Here is a 22,894-nt window from a genome sequence, read left to right on the forward strand (position 1 = left end):
GAACACGCTGGACCGCTTCTCCTTCACCGTCAAACCCTCTTATCGCGTGGCCCCCGGCTCGGACACGCCACCTGCCGCGTCATACAGAAGGTCCCCGCATTTGGGCGACAACCGCAGAAGGTCAACCCATTCAGGAGCAGGAAGGAGGTGGGCCAGTGAATATATTGGTGGGAGTATGCTCAGGTTGGAGCTGCCAGGCAGGAGGTCTGGGGGAAAACCAGGGAGGAGAGGAGACAGAGCAGAGGGTTGGATGGAGGGCTGGGACCCCTGAAGGGAAGAGAGGAAGAAGAAGAGTCAATCTGAGGGGAATTCTTTTTGTGAAGGTCTTCACAGTGACCGTACGCCCACTTCTGTTGTTGGCTCAGGTTTCCTTGCTGCAGAAAGGGTGAAGGCCACAGCTAAGAAAGACCCCCCCCATCTCTTCGCTGAAACCTCCACGGGACTCCGGCTCTGCTCCCGGGGTTGGACCGGCCTTCCCGATGAGCTCAGTGAGTCTGTTAACATCTGCAGCATGGCTCTGCAGACCAGAAGACGGGAGTTTCCTCTGACCCTCACCGCGTCTGTGTTTTCGGTCCAGTCCAGTCCGTGGTCTGCGCACACAAGTGAGACAAAGAACCTTAAAAACACCTTCTGAGACAAAGAGTGGGCAGCCCAGCAGAGCCTCGGAAAGGAGGTTTCTGATAGGAACTTTGATGACGGACTATCACTACAGCACAACCGCTAATATTCAACATCTGTAATAGAGAATGAATGTGGAGGACACAGTTTGAATGGAAATCCTGAAGTCTTGAAAGAAGAGGTCAAAGGCTCTGTAGAAGGTGACCCGCTGGCGATCCAGGTGATCCAGAGATTCCACACCGAGATGTGTCGTGGTTCTGCAGCGGGCGGTTGCTCTTCACGGCAACTTCATCCAACACCTCCAGGCCCGAGGAGGACTTCTGGCCAGCCAGATCTAGCTGGATCCTCTCTCTGTTACTTGTGGGGACGCACGCGACTACGTCCTCCACGCCGGCCTGGGTGGGACAGCTCTGGGCGGGATGAGGGGGGCTCTCGCGGCAGGGGTTTGGGGAGCCAAGTCGCACAGGAGCTGACCAGGAACATGGGGCCGGTGGTGGAGGAGTTTAGCATGCTCCAGACAGGACTGGACCGGACCAGGGGAACGGGGGGGCCGGGGGAACCAGGGAGGCCTGGCTCAGTCGGCCGACGGAGATGTTCTGCTTGGCCTCTTGGAGGCGGTCGGGGGACTTCCGTTCGGCCCGCCCCTCTTCATTGGACGAGGATATGGCCATGGCTCTCCTTGTCGTTTTCTTGAGGGGCCAGAGAAGACCTCTCTGCCACCTTTGACCTCCTGCGACAGGGCTCGTCACACCTGTAGCAGTCCACACGGCCCCCGGCGGCTGGATCGGCACCATGACGAAGCCATAGTCCACGTCCTTCAGGAGATGGCGGGTCCTCTCCTTCGTCTGACCGCCTCGGGCCTTCACCTCGTGGTCACGGTCCTCCCGGAGGGGGAGGTCATCTTGGGTCCTCCTTACATTTGTGGCGGGCCTGTTCCCTGGGTGTCACCGTCTGTTCTGTCCCCCTTGCTCTGGCCCAGGAACCTTGTGACCTCCTCCTGCGGCCGGAGGGCTTGAAACTGTGCGCAGGGAGCGGGGCCAACGTGCAAACCACAAAGATGGGTTCACTTCCGGTCACATCCGGCTGAGACGTTTACTTCCCCTTTCCCCGGCTGGGAAAAAAGCCAAACTACCACATTTCCGTCCAAAGTGCGTCTTCCAACCGATTTTACCGGGATCCCGTCCCAGAGAATCATCGCACTGAGATCACGCACGGGTTTCCCAAAGTTGACTACAAATAGTGGTGAATGTGAAGGACAAAGAGTGTCAGAAAGAGGACGGAAAATACATCTGTTGACACGGCGTAGTACATGAGGCTGGATCGAGCGGATCTCCGACGGTCCCTGAACGCAACGCGGCGCGGCCCCTTTAAGGCGGATCTCCCGCGTTCCGAGCGGAGCGGAAGTCGAAAGGCTGCTTTCCTCTATTTAAGCGCGCCAACAAAGAGCCCGTACGTCCACCTCTTCCTCGTCCCGTTCGTCCACGCCGCCGCCGAACACCAGCTCTCCGTTCGCCCGTCCGCGTTGAGAAGCCCAGGAAATGCCCGAGGAAACGTCGCCCGCTTCCAGCTCCGGGAGGTAAGGCTGCTGTTCGGCGGGGTAACGTTTGTCGCTAGTTACCCCGCGGCGGACGCGGCTAACCCCGGCGACCTTGCGTGGTTAGCCGGGGGAGGGGGAACCGGGATAGCCGGCCTCCTCCGGGACCGGACGCGTAAAGTTTGTCCGGAAGCGCTCGACGCTAGTAGCCCTCGGCTAACAACAACAACAACAATAACAACAACACCGCCGCCTGCTAGCCGGGGGGAGGGGGGTGGGGGTGCTGAAGTTGCAGAAGTCCTGAGATCCTCCGTGTGTTTCCTCCCGCAGTGCGCAGGAGAAGCCGTGCTCCTCCGCGGCCGCCACGGCGGATAGGTGAGTGCCGCGCGAAGCGAACCACGCCGAGCGAACCCCTCTGACCTCCCCGACTAACCCCCTCCCCCCCCCGCTTCCCTCCCCCGCTTGTGCAGCGCCGCGGACGTCCTGGAGGAGGCCAGGAAGCTGCTGGGCACCGGGAACCGTCACCTGGTCATGGGGGACGTGGTCTCCGCCGTCGGCGTGTTCCAGGACGCCTGCAGCATGCTGTGAGTGCCAGGACAACTTGTGCCAAGTGTCACCGTGCAGGTCTGAGACCCCTTGCCTGTGTGCGTCAGGGCCGGGAGGTTCGGGGACACTGCAGAGGAGTGTGGAGAGGCCTTCTTCTTGTGTGGGAAGTCCCTGCTGGAGCTAGCCAGGTGACAGCAGCTCAACGCTTAAATGCACGCCGCCGTGGTCTCAGGTCAACCTCCACCTGTTCTCTAACCGTGCACGTCCCCGCTGTGGTCAGGATGGAGAACACGGTCCTCGGCAACGCCCTGGAGGGAGTCCCAGAAGAGTCCGAGGAGGAGGAGCAGCCTCAGAACTCCAATATTGAGAGTGCCAAGAATCTGGACGGTGAGATTTGGCTTTTTAAGCACCTGTGTCTCACCTGACTGAATTTGGTTTAACGTGGTTAAGAGTCTAAAGCTGTTGTGAATAACCAGTGTTTTTATCTTGTGAGTCTCCACTTCAAACTGACCCGCGGCCGCAGGAAAAAGCCGTTACCCGCGAATTGACATGTCGATTAACAAGACGTGTTGCATTAAGGACTGTGATGGGTCTCCTGTAGTTCCTTAAACCTCTGGTCGACGGCACGCTGGAAGAAAACTTGACACCCAAGGAGCGTGATAACAGCTAGATCTAGTTTGCCCAAAGATCTGCGGTCTCCTCCAGGAAGGAGCAGGGCAGAGGTCATGGTAACAGCAGGTCTATTCAGGCGTGTCTCTGTGTGCAACCCCGGTGCAGAAGAGACTCGAGACCAGCTGCGAAAACAGGTGTACCAGGCAATGGCTGAGAAAACAGGAGATGGCGGCGCTCAGGAGGAGAAGGGCGAGGTGGAGGCCGCCAATGGAGACGGTGGTGCTCGGGTGGCGGAGGAGAAGGCCGAGGTGGAAAGTGGAGATGGCGCCGCAGCGTCAGAGCCGTCCGTCCAAGCTGCTGTGAGCAGATCTGAGCACGTTGCTGCTGCTGCCGCCGCCTCCTCTGTGAAAGACCCAGAGAAGACTCCAGGCCAGGAAGCTGAAGTGGTCGGAGCTGAGAAGAGTGCAGATGCTGTGAATTGCACCGGTGAAGGTCCTACTGGATCTCCCGGCAAAGAGAAGGCAGATACCTCCAAAGAGCAGAACGGGGAGGCTTCCGAGGAGGACGGCGAGGAGGAACCAGAGGGCAGGCAGATATTTGGATACTCGGCACGGTTTGGTGCAGGTGGTCACCTAGTTCACGCCGTGGTGTCAGGAGGGTGACGGGAACAAACACGGGAGCAGAGCTAAAGTTCACGTGTCCAACAGGTCCCACATGGACACGGGGCTCCCACATCTCCCAGGGAAACACCTGACCAGCTCCTCATGGCAGCCAAACCTTCTCTGGATTTAAGGATCACTCTTCCTTTTTACAAAAAGCATTTGGTTTGAAGGCGTGCCTGAGCTCTCCTGTCAGGTCCGGTCCCTGGAAAGGAGTGGGAACCCCGTAGCACCAGCCAGCCTCAGGAACAGCTAATCACCCTCCTGTGGATTCCACAGATGAAGGCGAAGATGATGACGATGAAGACGACGATGATGACGACGAAGGAGATGCGGAGAAAAATGGCGACAAGGTAAGATCTTAAACATCAACACTGGGGAAAAATCTAGAACAACAGCACCTGTGTGATTGCCAACACATCCTCAGGAAGAGGATGAAGTTGGGAACCTGCAGCTGGCCTGGGAGATGCTGGAGGTCGCCAAGGTCATTTACAAAAGGTGGGTGCAAGGCGACCTCATCGGGCCGGCCGGAAGATCCGGCAACCCGGCTTCATGCTGCTCTCCTTCCCCCTGCAGAAAGGAGGGTAGAGAGGATCAGCTGATGGCCGCCCAGACCTACCTGAAGCTGGGGGAAGTCAGTGCGGAGTCTGGTAGGTGAACCGTAGCGCTCTGGCCTCTTCTACTGGGGAAGCCGCAGGCGGGGTCCGCGAAAAGGATCCAATCGATGTGGTTCCGGTGTCTTCAGGGAACTACCCCCAGGCCCTGGAGGACTTCCAGGAGTGTCTGGCCCTGCAGCTGAAGCACCTGCCCCCTCACAGCCGCCTGCTGGCCGAGACGCACTACCACGTCGCCACCACGCTGTGCTACATGGACCAGTACAACCAGGCCATCCAGCACTACAACAGCTCCATCAAGGTCATCGAGACCCGCCTGGGTAAGACGGCGCCGTCTCTCCTGAGCGGGACCTCCCCGCGAGCGCCGGCAGCCGGGTCCCGCCGACAAACGAGAGGATACCGACGTATTCCCGTCCGCCGTTGTGCTCAGCCATGCTGCAGGAGGTGATCGAGGCGGCCGAGGGGGCGGAGAAGGCCTTGGAGGAGAAGAACGAGATGGAGGAGTTGAGCCAGCTCCTGCCCGACATCAAGGAGAAGGTGGAGGACGCCAAGGAGAGCCAGAGGACGGCCACCGCCGCCTCCCACGCCATCCAGCAGACGCTGGTAAGTTCTGGACGCCGACGCCTCGCAAACATCAGCAAAGAGCACATATTGATCTAGCAGTTATGGACTTTTACAGGGCGGTGCCTCCACTTCGTCCTCATTCCCATGTGAGAACGGAGGGCCTTCTTCTTCTTCTTCATCATCATCATCATTCCCGTCGAGCAGCCAGGTGAGGCCGTGTTCTCGGATGTTCAGCGACCGACCGACGTGACTTTGCACCTCAATGTCTCTTCTTTTTAAAGATCCAAGTCAAATCATCGGACAGCGCCTCGTCTTCCAAGGGGGTCTCGGACATCTCTCACCTCGTCAGGAAAAAGGTGAGTCCCCTTCCAACCACACCTGCCGTCCCGATATTAGAATCCCTCCCGCCGATTCTCTCCACATCGTGTTCCCGCTGTAGAAACAGGAACTCTTACCTTTAACCCCAGATATGCAGCGGGCGTTTCATGGCATGTCGAGTGGCGTTCATCCGCACACGCCCACCCTCTTAGATCCCAGTCCATCTCCACCTTGGACCCTGGGAAAGTTTTTCCCGTGTCTTTCAGTCATTGAGCCTGTTCCGACGGAACGGACCGCACCGCTGGGCAGTGTGTGATTTTTCTTTTGAGCAGAGGTTGTGCATGCATGGCGGAAGAGCGGAGTTTGCGTGAACCTTGTTGCCGGCATGCATAATGCGTACTTCCTGTGCTCTGGGTGTGTTCTTCCAAATGTCAGCCTTTGAGGTGTTTGCATGGAATCCAGCCGTCGGGCCTCCCGCTCCCCCCTTTCCCATCTTGTCCTGGTCTTGTTTCTACACAGAGGAAACCCGAGGAGGAGAGCCCGGTTAAGGACGCTGATGCTAAGCAGGCCAAACAGGAAGCCACAGTTAATGGCAGTGGGGACTCTAGTGCCAGCAATGGAGTGCAGCAGGAGAAGTCCCAGGAGGCGAGTGTTAGGCTTATCTGTCGTTAGAGCCGGGCGTCCGTTCCCGCGGCGGGCCACCCGTGGTTCCCGATGGATTCCGATTTCTAGCATCCAAACACGGAGGTCGTTAAACATACGGCCGCGTAGTCCGTATCTCTGAATATCCGCCGGCCCGAGCCCCCAGCGGGCTCCTTCTCTCGGCCACGGATTGCCAGGCGGCGCGCCGACACTCCGCAGCCTTCTGACGCTCCACCTGTGCTCTGTCTCCCGCAGCCCGCCGGCCAGTCGGCCTCCGTGGGATCTTCAGCGTGATCTCGCCATTTTCCCGACCTACAAAAACCAGCACGGCATGCCTGTCCAGCCCCGCCACCTTTGTTTTTGTAAATAAGATCCATTTTCATAGTCTGTCAAGGTTTTGTATACTTGTAGTAAAAAATAAATAATTTGCAGATGTAAGTCGTTGTTTCCTTTTGAAGGGCCGCGCCTAAATGTTAACTTGTGTGTGTTGCGCCGCCTCTGGTGAGGGAAGGTTACCTTCCTGCAGATCTGCGGCAAGAACTTCCATTTCTGGAGCAGGGAGGGATTTACTTTGGTCTTCACCGGACGGCTGTTTTTAATGTTAAAGGACGTGACGTCCGGGAACGGAACCCCGCAGAGGCTCGGCCGCCGTCTTAAAATGATCCTTGAACACAGCGAAGGTTTTTGTGGAAATAGCAAAGCACCTTCAGATCACAAACGGCAACAGAAGCCACGTTTCAAACAAAGTGTTCAGGAACATTAAAGGGGAACTACGACGTTCTGCTTATGACAGCCCTTTTTAGAGGTAGCCAACCTTTTTGTTTTTCACCCGCTGGTTGACCACACCTTCCAAAATGAAGGTGTTCGATCGTCTTACAAACTCTTTGAGTTCAGTGTTTTGGGCAGAAACCGGCGCCCTGTGAACTAGACTGCGAGCCTAGGACTCGTGTGGAGGACCGACCCTCACCAGCACACGTTGGCCTGTTCTCTGAACCCCCGGCGATCAGTTTATTTGGTGTCTTCAGAGAGGGGCGATCTTAGCTGCGCCTGCTTCGTTTCATTGGACGGCTGCACACATGACCGCCGCTTGGAATCTTGAACGCGTTGGCCCCGCCGGTGGAAGGGTCACGCCTGCAGGGAGACCTGGTTGTCTCTGTGGACCTTCTCAGGGAGTGAGGAGACCCAAAACCAGGCAGGAGTTCCTTGATACCCATCAACATGATGCTGTTTCTTAACATCCCACAGCCGGTGCCGCTCGGGTCGGGCTGCGTCCGGAGACCAAAGGTACCCCGAGCTCCCCTGCGTCCACGTTGGATTCAGCAAGGATTCGTGTCTCCCCTGTTTCCCAAACATCCGCCAGCCTTGTCCGGGGCTGATGGAAGGTGTGAGGGGTGGGTGGCGGACTGGCGACCCCCAGTGGCCGCTTTGCGTGGCTTACCGGCGAGGCATTCGCCGCTTTGGAGCTGCGGTCAGCGTGTGTGAGTGAAAACTATCAGGCCAGGATGCCTGCGCTCAGCTCGCTCGTTTCCAGGGACTTTCCCCCTCAGCTGCAGGTGGTGTGTCTGATGTCCATCTCCAGGGGATGTTAAAGGATCTCTGCTTGGCATTTTGCTGAGTTTTGGATCTTTTCCTCTTGCAGATCGTCGGATCGTTTGCCTCGATTTTTGGGTTATTTCTTTCTTCTTTCCTTTTCCTCCAGATAAGTGTTTCATCAGCGAGGGTACAGCTGTGGCCACAGCACGCAGAATAATGCAATTGAGTGCCCACTGGCCCCGGGCCTTCTCAGCCCATGCCCAGTCGACTGTTAATGTTGTCCGCGTGTCCCACGGTGACATATTTCCGCAGAAAAGCTTGAAGCTATTTGGACTTGTGGTCCGTTTGAGCATCAGAAATAGAAGGCATTCGGGGTCGCGTCCGTCCAAGATGTCCAGCGGGCTGAAGGCTCCATCCTGAGGAGACACCAGCTCACTGCACGGATGACAGAAGACCACCTGTCTAGGTCTGGCGGAGCCCACGTCAAGCTGCTTCTTGCTCTACTGGCCCACAGCGCCCTCTAGTGGTCATGTGACAGGCTGCGGCGTTGATGGTCCTCTAACAACTCTGTCACACAACATCCAAGATGCGCAGGGAGACACCAAAAGCATTCCCACAAACCTGTCTTCCTGTCTCAAACATGCAATTGAAAGGATAGGAATGGTGTGGGGTGCGTGGCCCCACTTCCTGCGCCTGTCACGGAGCGCCGCTTCCACTCCCACCGGCAGCTCGTCCAAAGCAGCTCCGCTCTGCCCTGGGTCACTGTGCAAGTTGGGAACAGATGTGGAAGCGACAAATACAGGAAGTGACAGATGAGTCTCGGTGTTCCTCACGCACACGGTGAAACCTACAATCACAAGCTGCCGCTTGAACTGTACTTATTCGTGTTATTCAGCTGTGCTGAGAAAAAGTGACCTTCACCAGAGGTTCAGGTCCTCTGGTTTGCTAGTAAGTGCTTCCATGTCAGCAGGCTCTCCATCACACTTCTTCTAAATGAATCTGGAGCAATCACAGTGTCCCTCAAACCCACGCTCAATACAGCATACACCTTCTCACAAGCCCAGTGACTCCTATTACCACCATCACACACACACAAACACAGGAGTAGCACTGAACAGTAAGGGGGAAATTCAGGTGTGAAGAAAAGTGAGGAGTCTATACATCTCCTATACTGGGGGTGAGAAGATGAAGGACAGCATGTTTGATGTTCATCTGGTTGCCTTCCCTCTGCTGTGTGAGTGTGTGTGTGTGTCCTTATGAATAGGTGGGCCATGCTTTGAGACCCCTTCCTTCACGGCACACACACACACACACGTGTGGGGGTCTCACAATCCTGTGTCCGTTCCTTTGGGTTGGTTTCTCCCCAGTGCTTCTTTGTTTCCAGTGTTTGCATAAAAACAGGAGCGATCATCTGCCGTAGAACCCAGAGAGCAGACCGGACTCGAGGCGGTAGGGCCCCGGACAGTCCTAGAAGCCGTATCTCTCAAGGGAGGAGCGAAGATCCGGCCTGAAGCCCGAGGACACCTGCCGGCCGCGAACCACAGAAACATTGTGTGCGCTCGCCATAAATAGCGGCGTGTTTTACCGCCGAATGCGGGAGATGGATGTGGGCGGAGGGTTGGAGAGGCACACATGGAGGAGGAGGAGGAGGAGGAGGAGAAGGGAAGAGGGCCTGTCTCTAAATCTCTGCCCGTTGCCTGGCGATCTGGCGGAGGCCGTGGATGACATCTTCTGCTCGGAGAGGAAGTGTGAAAACGGGCGGAGGCGCGCGCAGACCCACCTCCGGGTTCTCAGACCCCCACGGCTGCCGTGGCCTGGACCTCATGTCTCATAGACGTTCGCTCCTCTGCAGGTGTCCTCCACAGGTCCTTGGTGCCCGTGTCCCCATGACGTCGTATGAAAATCGAACATCTCCGGCAAGTGGACCGACACACATCCAGAGCCTGATAAGTTATTTTAAAAGAGAACATTTGCTGTGCTCGAGTGCTTGTTTCTTCCCCCGTGATGATGGAGATAATCAGGGGATCTGCAACAGACGCTGAGTTTGCTGACTGAAGAGGCCTCCAGAGTCGGGGCGCAGGGATAACTTAAGGCCGTGATGCTTGTTCCTGGCCAGCTGGAGGCTTAGCTGCTCCTGGAGGAGGACCTCCTGGGTCTCCTGCTCCACAGCAGGCCTTCGCCTCAGAATGTGGTGAGGAGGGCTCACCAATCCGGACACGAGCGCAAGACGTAGGTCGGAATACGGGACGATCCGGGTGTGAAGGAGAATGCAGACCGAGGGTGAAGGACCCCGTCCTCGTGTCCACGGGAGCGGGAAACCCCCTTGTCCAGCTCATAATCCAGGTCAAATCAGAAGAAATGAATCCTCATGATAATCCGCTTATCTCTGCCGGTCACACCGTCCAGCTCCAGGAGCCGGAGTCCACATTCGTTCTCGCGTGAACGCTTCTCCCGGTTCCGTAACAGCTCGGATGTTCCGACGTGGGCTTTGAGCCCGGACCGCCATAGGCAACTCATTCTTCGCCGCTTGAAAACATCCGTGGAGAGAGAGCACCCATGGGTTTACCCATCGTCACTGCAACAATTAGCTCACTGCTTCGGAGCAGCCGCACCTACCAAACCAAACGTGGCCTGATAAGCACACCTTCAACCTAGACTCAGGAAGAAACTCAAATGATAGAACATTAAAAAGAGCCAGTCTGAAGATGTCGGGCGAGCAGCTGCAGTGCATCTTCGTTCTCCTCCTGATTTCCAAAGTCCTCCGGGCAGGTTTTGTTCTGAAGCACAGAACGCCGCGGCCTGTATGCAGAGCTGCACGGCCGTCCTCTGCCTGGGTGTTCAAACAAAAGGAAGCCGGGATGTCTTGACGGTGCAACATTTCGCTTCCCCACCCTCCTCCCAGCTGCCGGGCGTGAGCGCGAATCTGGGCCGCCGGGTGCCGATGAAGGGCCGCCGCCGCCGCCGCCGCCGCCGCCGCCGCCCCTCTCCCTGTCTCTTCCGGCGCCTCTCCATGACCCAGCTGACGCCCACAAGCCTGAGAAATGTATTTATAAATGGAAGGATTTTTTCCAGCGCATTGATTTTTAAACATTTTACACCCGGCAGCAAAATGACTCATTACTTTTTGTAACCCCGAGACCCGCTATCATTAAAATATACTCTTGTCTTCATATCCGTCTTCTTCCTGAGCGACCCGTGACTCACTCTGACACCCGGGCCCGGTGACTTCATCCGTTATTTAAGATCCTTTTCAACGCGGACCGAATGTGCCGTCTTGTCGTACCTGGGCGTCCTTTGCAAAGAGCACCTGGACCAATCACGAGTCCCCTTTTGGCTTGTTTACAGAGATTCCTCAACGGGAGGAATCGTCTCGTGAAAACGATGCCGGATCTTGTCGTTGCGTGACCTCTGGGGCTCATAGAGTGTAATGTGGCACACCTTAAAATAGGGTGACCACTTTTATTTGTTATTATTTGGTGATTTATTTCAATTCGAGTATTTTTTTTCTGTAAAATTGGGGGGCGGGACCTTTATTTTCTCTCGTTGCACTGGGAGCGGTAAAGGGGGCGGACGCTTCCGCCGTCTCTTCAGATGTTATTTGGGAGAGAAAACGAGGTGGACGCTTCTTTTCTTCTGCTCTTTCACCTGCTTAAAACAGGTTGGTAAATCACCTATTAAAAACACATTTTATTTGCATGTAATCAAGCATTATTTCGGTGAATTTTGTGTGTGTATTTGATGTTGTTTTCATTAATTTAGAATTACAAAAAGCAACTTATGAAAGAGTTTTACCGAGCGGACGCCATTTTGCGCGCCAAAAGTCAGAGGGTAGAGACGGGTGTTGGTGTCCTTTGAGAACGACCGAGTGCAAACGGTGGTTTTTAATAGCCGGAATTTAAATACGCTCATGGGGAAATAGGCACTTTGTATTTTTTGCTGATTTATTTTGTAAAATCCTGTTTAGTTCTGAACTCTGTCGTCTTCAAAGAAAATGGTTGGAAGTCAACACATTCAATGCTGCATATTTCAGTAGCCTGTACATTTTAGAGCAACTTTGTGTTATTTTGGCATATGCACAGAGAAAGATGCACATTTCTTGTGAAGTTTACACTTTTTTTAAATGTTTTGAACCAGTAGTAGACTGTGATCTAAAACAATGTGACTTTATGCACAGCAACTGTTAATGTAAATATATAGTTATACAGACGTGTTCATCTCAGAAGCAGAAGTGACCAAGAATATGGTGTAATGTGATAGTGTGGAAACAGTGAAAATGGTCACAAGGACTCTTAGAAACTAAACAAAAGAACTGTTTAATCTGAGTTTAAACAAACTGATGCTGGGAATACAGATGTGTCTGTGAATCTGTGTTGTTAAATCAATAGAGATGTCATTTGGGAGAGAAAACTAGCTGCACGCTTCTTTACTTCTGCTCTTTCACCTGCTTAAAACAGGTAACATTTTTTTTACTGTGGTCATCACCCTTAACAGTAACAGTAACATGGAATCCAACAGAATAGACGCACGCAGTCGGGTGAATAAATCATGCGATAATCGTAAAAGGCTTCGAAGGGTCGCAGATCCGGTCAGGACTGAGGCTGGAAAGACAAACGCAAGGAGTGCTTGCGCCGAACTAAAGTCCCGCGGGGGTTTCCACCGTCAACGGGTTCATTTTTCAGAAGTAAGAAGAAAAAGCGTCACAAAAATTAGTAGAAGCACCAGTAAAAGCGGGAGGTCGGTAAGCTGTTAGAAGGAAATCAAATATTAATTCGTGAAAGAACCAACAAGATGACTCAGTCTGAGCAGGAAAAGTGTGACAGGGTATGAAGAACAATAGACTTTATTTAGCAATTAAGTTCGAACACTGAGAATGAATTCAGCTCTGCGTTGACGACCAGACGGGAGGGCAGTTTCGCCACAAATATGCTTCCGATGGGATTTCAGGAAGCAAGCCAACAGGTTAGAACAAGGGTCGGCAATGATTTTAGCTGGTGGGACACATTTCCCATTTAATTTTTACACGCGGGCCAACTGGGTGTCTTGTAAACTGAAGAAAATGAAAATTACAATTTCAATATTTGAAATTTTCAACATTTTATTTAAACTTAAAAATCATGAATGATCACATAAATGTACCGACACTGTTTCGTATGTAAACATCCAAACAAAATTAAACAAGACGACAAAATAAAGTTTAGTCATTCAATATTGATTGAAAATATTATTAAAATAAAATAAATTATATAAAATATATTAAAGTATTTAAAGAAAATAGTTTGGCGGGCCGGATAAAAAAGCAAAACAGGCCAGATGTGGCCCAAAGACTGTAAAATGCCCGGGTCTGGGTTAGAAGAAGCCTCTCCACAATGATAGTCATGTAAAGCTAAACATTATATTTCTTTTAATGTAAAACAAAGATATTTGCTTTGCTGTTGATGTTTAGCGTTCACCCTGTAAACTCAGGTATTTAATGTTCACCTTTATTAAACGTGACCCCATACTTTGCATCTTCGCTCCAGGAACAGCCAGCAAACACCATGAATTTACTCGGAAACTGACGTTTTCTTGCGTTTCCAAACATCGAAAGCCGTCCCCCGGAGCTCCACCGTATCTGCGGCCGGTAGCTGCCCTCCAGCGGGCCCGCGGGAAGCCATACTTTCCGGGTAGGTGTTTATTTGAAACCTCTCGCTGCCGGTTGTCCGCATGATGAAGCTGCGAGCCGGGGGTTCAGGAAGCCGGAAGTGTGTTTCAGGAGTCCGACACAGCTAACACTGGGCTAAAGCAGCGACTCACCCAGCCTGGTTCGGCCAGCTCGGGTCAAAAACATCCAGGGGAGGCATATTACAATATTTCCGGGACATAAAAAATATTACAATAATAAAAATGGATGAGGGTACTAAGCCGGTTGCTGCAGCTGCTGGGAACTTTTCAGAAAAAAAAAATCAAATTATTTAATTTTTAAAAATGATTTCAGAAATAGTATAGTGAGTATATATTTTCATGAAAGCAATATATTTCTATATTTGTGGTTATTTGCGGTTCCCAGGGCTCCACTAGGCTGTTGACAAGCAGCTGAATGGGCTTAAGCTGTTCAGGTTCAAACAACTGTATTTAAGATAAGATCAACTTTATTGATCCCTATTGAGGAAATTCCTTTGTCACAGCAGCATAACGGTTATAATGTCAAAAAAAAGAAAGAAATATGAATATAAACATGAGTATAAATAGAAATAGAAAGGCAGAAGAGGAGACAAAAAAAATCCACAAATATATACACAGCAGATAAGTGGACAACAGACACCAACAATAACAACATCAAGGATGACAATGGGCAACGTCAAGGAATAGTGAGGGGGGGAAAATACACAACTAGTACTAAGCAAGAATATAAACTGAGTGAGAAGAATAAATGGCAATGAATAAAATAAATAAAAATAGGCAGGATGTGTGGACATGTTAGCGAGTGGGAAAGGGGAGTGAGATTGTGGAATTGTGGATTATGTGCTTATGTTGGTATTCTGAAAATGTCCGAGACCACAGAACACCTGCACTTGGTTCCTCCATTCATTTGAATGTCTATAATTTGCATGGCTTTTTTTTTTTTTATGGAGGATCTCGCTCGATTGCCGCGGCAGCGCTTAGAGCGTCTGTCTGTAAAATGGGATCATTTATTCATTTGTTTATTTGTGTGAGATACCAAAATTCACTGAAGAGAAAGATTTAATTGTTGGCTTAAATCAGGGGTCCCCAAACCTTTTCCTGCGAGGGCCAAATAACTTTTTCCCTGACGATCGCAGAGGTGTCTTGACGTAAACATTTATTGTCTTCCAAAAAGCCACACGTAACCAAAAATTAACCCTTTCTGGGATCTTGACAGGAAGAAAAAAAATCAGAAAATAAATAATACCATTATTAATGAAAAATGTCTTTGTCTCATCTCTTGACAGATGAGACGAACAGCCTTTTCTTTGAATTGAACAAAAAAATAATCGTTTAAATGCCCTGCCTTCTGAATCTAAATTTCTTGTACCTAATCTTTTCGCCATTATTCCGTGTTATTTGACAGGGGTGTGTCCAGGATTTTCTTTTTTCATGGGATGGGCTTCCGATAAGGCACAGCCTGCAGAAGGTTGGGATAGAATGTTACGTTCTATGCATGTACAAGTCAAGATTACGTGGCCAGAATGAAAAAAAATCATAATGCATCTCTGGGATTGTTCAGGGGCCGGTTAAAATATTGAGGTGGGCCGTAATTTGTGGACCACTGGCTCAAATCATAGAATGACCAAGACCTCACCCAAAAAGAAAAAGTGTCCCGGTAAACAACTATCAGTGAGAAGTTATCAATATGAAAACAATATCAAAACAACCTTAATGCAAAAAAGAGAGCGGCGGCGCACGAGGTGAGGAATACTTCTGAAATAGGTGTGTCAAGCGCTGCAGTAGACAGATAACACAACGCTTTAAGCGGGTGGAACTGCAGCTTTTTCGTCCGGGACTCTCGAAGGACACTTGCTGTCTTCTCGGCTCTTTCTGGAGCTCCTCACACGGAGTTGCCTCTCGGTCCTGCATGCCTTTTTATGAAGAGGATCCGAACCAAAACGGGTCAGTTGAAAGGAACGCGATCGCGCGTTCTCCTGTAAAACAGAGGCCGTGAACACAAGCGACACATCTGACACTGCCGTAACAAATCCCATCACTGAACTGGCCTGCATGGCAACTGCAGCCCGGACCGGACATCCAAAGGCACTTGGAGGGAGAAGTTGAAATTCCCGGGACCTTCGGCAGACAACGGAAAGCCGGGACCGTCCCCATTCTCGGCTTCAAGAGGACGCAGGTGACCGAGGAGGGGAAGGCGACATGCCGCCATTGATTGAAAGCGGCGATGCTTGGGATAACCGGAGTCTTTGCGGCCTTTGCCGAACGCGTCGATGGCTTTCCTTCGCTTTCCTCTGAAGGGCAAAGCAAGACTGCGACTCTTCTCCTCGGCCACATACGGCACAGATAACAACAAGGACGCTGTCCGTCTGCGGACCACCCGACCAACGAGACTCCAAATTGGACTTCTTTCATAGGCAACTAGTTAAGCGACGAACAAGTCCAATGGCGTCTCAGTCTTCCCTGTCACATATATGATATTTCTGTGACCAGGCAGTTCGTAATACCGGCGCCTGTCAGAGGCCGCTGTGCTGCAGTGACTATTTTCGTGAGATGCTTTTTTTTTTTCGCACCTCCAACCCAAAATTGAGACTAGGAAAGAAGGCGCCACCGCCATATGGAGCCTCACGGCCTCCCTCGGACGCAGTGAAGTCGGCGAATACATTTTTGCGGTACATTTCAACGGGTCATCCGCCGTCCCGTGTCTCCCGACGCTGTGAATGCGGCGAGAGCGGAGCTTCTCTCACCGAGGTTTCCAGAAGAGGCAGACCGCCGCTGCCGAGAGCTGAAATATTCAACAGTCCTCCGACCGAAACGCAGAGAGTTGAGGACTTGAACTCCTTCCTATCTCCCACACTGCTTTTGCTTCGCAACACACACTCGCGCATGCCCCTCTGTTGCTAGGCAACTGTAAAATAAAGGCTCCCGAGTCAGGAGGGAGAGAGAGCGAGAGCGATCGAGAAGAGAGAATTCACAAGTACTGCAATCCACTACTGTTTGTTTGGCTCAGTCCGTGATCCCAGTACAGCTTTCGGTATCCATCTGTGGAGCCGCGAGGACTTGTGACTTCTGGTCCTCCGCCAGCCGTCCAATCGGCGTCGGCCGCGGGGCGGGCCGAGCGGTTCCCAAGGTTACCTGTGTGATTGACGGCCAGCCTCCTGCAGCGGAGCGCGCAGCAGTGTGTCGCCGATGCTCCCGCTTCCCCTCGGAGACTGTGGAGAAATCTGGAAGAGAGGGGGAAAAACCCAGAAGGGGAGATGCCGACGATCTGAAACCTCCCCCTGTTTTCCTGCTCTTTTTCCTGGAAGGGATGAACGGCGGAGCGGCGGAGGAAGCCGGCTGAGGGGAGAGGAGCGGAAGAATTCCTGAAGACGGGGAATTGTTGGTAAGAGAGCTCCACGGCACTTTTCCCCGGCCGTCACCCGTCCTCGCCAGCGCCGCGAAACACGGGCGACCGAGATCCCCTCGGGCTTTGACGACGCCGCTTGTTCTGTACCGTCTGTGGGTGAGACCCAGAAAGACTCGTTTCTCTGCGCGCTGTGCGGCGGCTTCATGTGTTACTGTGTGAAAAACAGTTCGCTGTATGACTAATTTAAATGCTCCGGGTCCGCCGCTGGAAAGAGAGGCTGGAGTGATTAAAAGGAGTGTATTTATGATCTGTGTTAAACACTCCGGGGCTACAGTCGCAGCTCAGGCCAGGATTTCTAGGCTTGTCTACAGTATCTGCATAGGAGGCGGTATATTAATTACATAATGCTTTATCTGTACTCTCGTATCAGAGACTTCAGCGAGCCGATGCAGCACCGTGCCCTGGTACCTCTGGTACCTCTGGTACCTCTGGCACCTCTGGTACCTCTGGTACCTCTGGTACCTTTGGTACCTCTGGTATCTCTTGCACTTCTGGTATCTCTGATGTCTTTGGTACCTCTGATATCTCTGGTTTCTCTGGTACCTCTACTCCGACCGCCTCACACCAGGTCTGCGCTGCACGGGAAATTCTCCTCAAGTCTCGCCGGACGCTTCTTTGTCAATGTCACACTTGGCACGGGGACAGTAATGAAGCACATTTACTCAAGTACTTTCGCCACTTCTTCTCGTGCCTTTGGTACTCGTACTTCGCTGACTTTCAGGGGGAAGGGTAGCATTCTCCACTAAATTAGGAAAGGGTAGCAGTGCCTCGACATTTGGAGATACTTTCTAGATTGCGGTTGTTCATACGTGTCTCCCGTGCGGTGAAAACCGTGTGCTGATTTTCACCATTTTCGATAAACCAAAGACATTACCGCCTCCGAGGGTTGAGCTCAAGCTTTGACTTCTTGAGCAGAACTGGGATAAAGGAATGAAACTAGAAGAACCGAAAGCAACTTCGATCCGTCGGACCGTGTCTCGTCACAAAACAAAAACCAAGCCTCTTTCCAGCTCCGGTAGATCGGCAATGATACAGACTCGGAGAAGTCGAACCATCGCAAACCCTTACATCTTTACCAGCGAACTGAAGCATACGAGAGCATCCTGCACAACTGCCGGACGGCGTTGTTACGCAACGACACTCCTACTTTCACACCTGAAGTACATGTTGCTGGAACCTGATATACCGAGGCTTAACTTTATTTGCTGAGTTTCCCCAAAGTTTTGATCCAAGCCATGTTTTAAATTGCAACAGGAGTCGGTGGGTTTGACCCGTGGCGTAGAGATCCGTGGTAAAATACCACGGGCCAGCTGATGAAGAAGTGTCTCAAGCAGCCCTTCGCTTTGATTGGGGGGACTCTTTCATTCAAGATTTTTGGCCGCGGTGCAAACGATGAGAGAACTCCCACGACGACGCGAGCCATCTGTTTGTCTAAAAGCCGTGCTGGAGAGGACTTTGTCACGTCCTCTGAAGCAACATTGGATAGTATTACATGGCACACGCGCAGTATCACATGGCCTCAAATTGTAGGTTTTTCCCTCCAGAGAAACTACAGAGATTGCCAAAGAGCGAGTGAGGACAGTTTGGGCTTGGAAACTAGAAGAAACAAACTACAGGAGGAAGATTTGTGACAGACCCAAAGCCAACACGCAACGGCGTGTCAAGCCTTTGACATATGTGTCGCTATCAGACGGCTAAATGGCGTCCAAATCAACAAGTTTCCGTCCGCAACTACGAGACTCGCGCGCTTACACCTGGGCAACCGCCTCTTCCGGATGAAGAAGTCGAAACGAAGTGAGAACTATCGGCTATTTCTACACGAAGCCGTCCTACCATCACGTTCATAATTCCAAGATAAATACTGAAAATCACGAACATCCATCTCGGGAAGCCTGAGCTTGCGTCTTGTTAAGGAGTCTATAAAATCTGTTTATAGCTTCGCCCTGAGTTTTAATATAAACTAGATTTGCGAAAAAAAAGGCCTCATGCTGGAGTTTTCGAATCAGTTGTGGTTGAATTTAAATGCTTTGTTTAACGAACTCCAAAGTGCAGAGTTAAAAAATGAAACGGAAAATGTCGAAAGCTTCCTCCACGCTGCGCCGACGCGTGTGTTTTGAATGGAAAAGAATGGTTTTAATGATGTCAGACACGTGTGAGAGGAGCAGATGTCCGAATGCCGAAAAGGGAGAGAATTTTTCGGACAAAGGAACGACACGCACGCCACCAGGATTCCCTGAAACCTCCATTATTAACCTTGGAAGGCGACAGATGGCCCCTCTGGGCCCCCAGGAATCAGCTCTGCACCACCAGGGACCTTCTGCTTAGCTGCTCTTCCAAACCAGTGCTCCTTGAACGAGCACCTGAGGACACCTCACAAACAAACACACACACACTCAAACATGCACACACATGCTTCAGGTCAGGTGTTAAAACTTTCCTGACGTCTTTTCAGAGCCGAGCTCCTGACAACAGAGGCCCAAACTACTCACATTGCCCAGACTGTGGAGTCAGAGTTGGAGTGCAGTTTGCCTTCTGCCTTGTCCCAGGCGGTAAATTGTTTGGTTTGGAACATCAGAGGATCTTCACGCCGTTGGCTTTTTGATAGTCTGACGGTCTGTCGCCTCTGTCTGATTGCAAAGCGCCGAAGCATGGTCCAAGGCTGCGGTGTGACTGCGAATCACCAGTGGGACGGAGAACGCGGAACTGCGGTTTTATTACCGAGTAAACGCGGGGAGAACCGAAACCCCGCTGAAATTCGACACAAGTATTTTCCCATGAATGTGAACCGCGTAGGCGGCACGGTGGCGCGGCGGTTAGCCGTTCTGTCTCGCAGCTAGAAGGTCCCCGGCTGGATTGCCACAGGGGGCCTTTCTGCGTGGAGTTTCCGTATTCTCCCCGCGGTCCTCCGGGTCCTCCGGGTTCCTCCCACAGCCCATAAGCGCGCACGAGGTTCACCGGAGACCCCGCGCTGTCCAGACGTGTGAATGAGAGGATGAACGCGAGCATGCCTTCAACTCCTGGCCAATGACGGCCGGGATAAGCCTGAGCGCAGGAAAGCCGTTTGAATAGCGGATAAAAGAATGTAAATCTCTTTTGAGCTTGTGATTGCGGTATATCTGGAAGAACGAGTATTTTAGAGATGTTGAGCTTTGCTTTGGGAGACGGCGGCGTGGTCGGTAAATGTAAAACGTCGTTACGTTGTGTTTGAAAACGCCGTAGCTGCTGAGAGTAACAGGCTAACGCACGGCTAACGTCAACAACGGCCAGAGCAGCATGCTAAGACGCAGCTCGCTCCACCGACAGCATAAAAGAACGCTAGGATACCATGGATATTGAATGAAAGCAGGAACCCGAGTTTGTTGGTGAATAAATTGAGTACTAAGCTGCCGCAAGGTGCATGTGCGGATATAATCCCTCGGAAGGAAAAAAAACACGGTTATTTATACGATTATAATCCATATAGAATACGTCGTCTTTATGAATAGTGCCCTGAAGAATTCTCCCGTCGCTTGAGGACATCCAGCCTTTGAATGACGGAGAGAAAATAAGAAAAAGAATATTCAATCCGCATTTCAGTTTCTGAAATAAACCTAGCCCATTGCACTGAAAATCTGTAGCAACACGAAGGTGAAAAATAATGACAGCACGTGGAATGAAAAAAGGATAAAGGTAAAAGTGAGTCAGTAAACGGATGAATAAGTAAAACAATCCGACGGCGACCACCCGAGTATTAACGGATCCTAAAGAAGCAATCGGGAAGTTATGGCGGATGCAAGTATTGGTGAACGGAAACCAACATTGTCCCTCATCCTGCTCGTGATATCGCCGCTCTTTCCGAGCTCCGTCTGCAGCGGCGTATCGGCGGAGATCCGTTTAAGCCAAGCAGATCTATAAACTGAATAGATGCAGAGGCAGTTTTGCGTTCGTGTTTCATGTCCGTGCTGCAGCTGAAGTTGGAGGTGTTTGTCTCTGGAGCTGCCGCTCGTCCGTGTAGGAGGAAACATCTCCTCTATTGCTGTTATTCGGGAGTCATCGCTGCTTCATGAGACGGCGTGCGGCGCAGAGGCAGGGAGGATGACGCCGAGAAAGGCGGCGGCGGCGGCTTTGAGCCCCAAACATGACCGACGTAAGGAGCTCTCGCTGACGATTAGCATCCGCCGCAGCCCGAAGCCTCTCCGTCAAGTCAAATTCTGAGAGTTCAGTCCGCGGCAGGGCGTCAGCAGGAGGCACCTACGAACTCACACTCCACTGCGAGAAATGCACCACAAACCAACCTCTGCGCACACTTTCCTGTGTCTTTTACTTTACCGTAGTCATATTTGACCTCAAGATCACACGCTCCGTCATCTGTATGCTTTCTCTCACTGTTTGGTCACATACACACACACACACACTTCCATCCATCCGGCTGGTGTGAGAAGGTGCGGGCTTCATTTGGACAGTCAGTCTCCTGGCAACGCAGAGAGACAATCATCCATTCTCGCTGGCGCTCGCACCGGAGGGCCGGTCTCCGTCAAAACCCCGGTGCGCGGCGGGGTTGCGTGGGAGGGAGCGCCGTGCGCGTCCGGGCGCGGATGACTCCTCCACATCAGATGGAGAAGATGGTGCGATGCCCTCGAGCGGCACCTGAAAACCAGCTCTCACCAGAACGTGGAGCCGGTCCATAAGGTCTGAGTTTAGAGATGCTCCTCAGAGCATGTGTCCTCTTTGACCTCTTGAAAGAAAGCGTCCTGTCGAAGAACCACCGAGGTTCCTTACCGTGTCGTCGCGGGCGGGAGCACTGAGCCTCTGGTCCACCCATGGAGACAACGAACGTCTTCGACGCACCGGGCGTGAGTGTTTCTTCTGGGTGTTGTTCGGGGCCTTTAAGGGAAAAGCAGATGGTCTGTGATTAGAGTGTGATGATAGAACAACTGAGGCGTAATCCGGGGATGAAATGCAGGCTCACTGACAAACTCCCGGTTGTGCTGTTTCAATTGTTAGATCCGGGTTTGTTTTCCATTACCGGGACGTGTAACGTCCGAGCCACGAGAGGCCGCCGTCCCCGTCGTGGAAGACCCGCACACTCGCCCGAACCCGTGAGAGCCTCTGATTGGCATCTCTGTTCATTGGTGTTTCTCCGGTGCGCAAATCGTGGAGCTGCAGTGTTTTGTCGAGGCCCGGGACGTACGCGTGTAGTTACTGTACGGTTGCATCATTCTCAGCAGGATTATGAAACGTGGAGAAACGAGCGGGGATGCGAGGGGCCGGTTAGACAAAGGAGGGGAGAAACACCTTCTCTGGGATCAGAGACGTATCGAACAGGAGATGAAAACACATCCGACGCGCCGATCAAGAAATCTGCGCGGAAATGCGTGTACGCTACTCGAGCCTTGCGTCGGGGCGGCGAGGAGGTGCGGAAGGAAGATGGAGCCCGATTCGTCTACAAAACCGCGCGCCGGAGCGTTCTTCTCGAGTCAAAAGGCTCTCCTCGAGGCTCAGGTAACAGGTGTGTTATAAAGTCAGCGCCGCTCGGAATGAGAAATTAGCTCTTTCGCAGAGCACAGGATGTCTTTTGACACTCTTTCCGTTCCTTCGCCGCCAACAATCTCACACATCTTCACCCGGGCTGCCCGCCGCCATTCTCCCTGCACCTGCACCTGCACCTGCTCTCTTCTCTGGACCGCTTTCAACGGCCAGACTAATTAAGATAAGAGAAGCAAAGATTATACCTTATTGGTCCCCAGGGGGGAAATTCAGGTGCGGCGGCAGCACAGGGCAGAGGACAGGTAAACAAAAACAACATGCGCAGAATCGGAAAAGGATCGAGACGACGACGATACGAAGGGATACGAACAGACAGACAAACTGCCGTGGGAGGTCAGGGATGAGGTGACCTTTGCAGGAAGTGTCCGGAGTTGCGGATGCGGCTTGGGACGCTCGCGGCACGAGGGATCGGCTGAAGCTTTGGGTTGAAGGCGCTGCCCGTCGGAGAGAACGCTTGTCCGGGATTGCTCCGGGTTTCTTCTTCACCTTCCCCTCAGTTCCGGGCCCGACGGTCTGGGTTCGGTCCCCGCTTGAGCCCGTTGGCCCCACCAGCATACCGTAGCCAAGTTGAGCACACTGGCTACCATAGCCTGGTAGAAGGTCTGGAGGAGCTGCAGACGCCGAACGACCTCGATCGGACCTCTGTGCTCCTCCTCGTCGT

At 52.3% G+C, this 22,894-nt stretch overlaps 2 protein-coding genes across 3 annotated transcripts in view; both read left to right on the top strand.

Moving 5' to 3' along the window:
- The first annotated feature begins 2,020 nt into the window (after window positions 1–2,020).
- LOC147225521 (histone-binding protein N1/N2-like) lies at window positions 2,021–6,545 on the top strand. Of its 2 annotated transcripts, XM_086161971.1 has the most exons (14): window positions 2,021–2,194; window positions 2,483–2,527; window positions 2,623–2,736; window positions 2,806–2,886; window positions 2,979–3,085; window positions 4,249–4,322; window positions 4,397–4,467; window positions 4,546–4,619; window positions 4,715–4,903; window positions 5,014–5,186; window positions 5,263–5,355; window positions 5,429–5,503; window positions 5,985–6,110; window positions 6,363–6,545. In XM_086161971.1, the coding sequence occupies exons 1-14, from the start codon at window positions 2,157–2,159 to the stop codon at window positions 6,399–6,401; spliced, it is 1,299 nt and encodes a 432-aa protein (XP_086018097.1). In that variant the 5' UTR covers window positions 2,021–2,156; the 3' UTR covers window positions 6,402–6,545. The 2 variants fall into 2 exon arrangements, with proteins under 2 accessions (XP_086018097.1, XP_086018098.1); XM_086161972.1 differs by lacking the exon at window positions 5,985–6,110.
- A 9,859-nt stretch (window positions 6,546–16,404) lies between these two features.
- lrrc7 (leucine rich repeat containing 7) overlaps window positions 16,405–22,894 on the top strand; it is a 68,049-nt gene continuing 61,559 nt past the window's right edge. The window contains exon 1 of the mRNA XM_086162060.1: window positions 16,405–16,683. The gene's annotated coding sequence lies outside the window, so the exon portion shown is untranslated. The remainder of the gene's footprint in view (window positions 16,684–22,894) is intronic.

This window comes from Fistularia commersonii, chromosome 16 (genome assembly GCF_037954325.1).
Source record: "Fistularia commersonii isolate RoL2024-O1a breed Wild chromosome 16, RoL_Fcom_v1.0, whole genome shotgun sequence".
Classification (NCBI taxonomy): Eukaryota; Metazoa; Chordata; class Actinopteri; order Syngnathiformes; family Fistulariidae; genus Fistularia; species Fistularia commersonii.

What these genes read in the sequence shown, in the direction of transcription:
- LOC147225521 (XM_086161971.1), top strand. Translation starts at nt 2,157, where the DNA reads ATGCCCGAGGAAACGTCGCCCGCTTCCAGCTCCGGGAG. An exon ending in CATTCCCGTCGAGCAGCCAG is followed by an intron (nt 5,356 to 5,428) that starts GTGAGGCCGTGT and finishes TTCTTTTTAAAG; the next exon opens with ATCCAAGTCAAATCATCGGA. An exon ending in AGCAGGAGAAGTCCCAGGAG is followed by an intron (nt 6,111 to 6,362) that starts GCGAGTGTTAGG and finishes TGTCTCCCGCAG; the next exon opens with CCCGCCGGCCAGTCGGCCTC.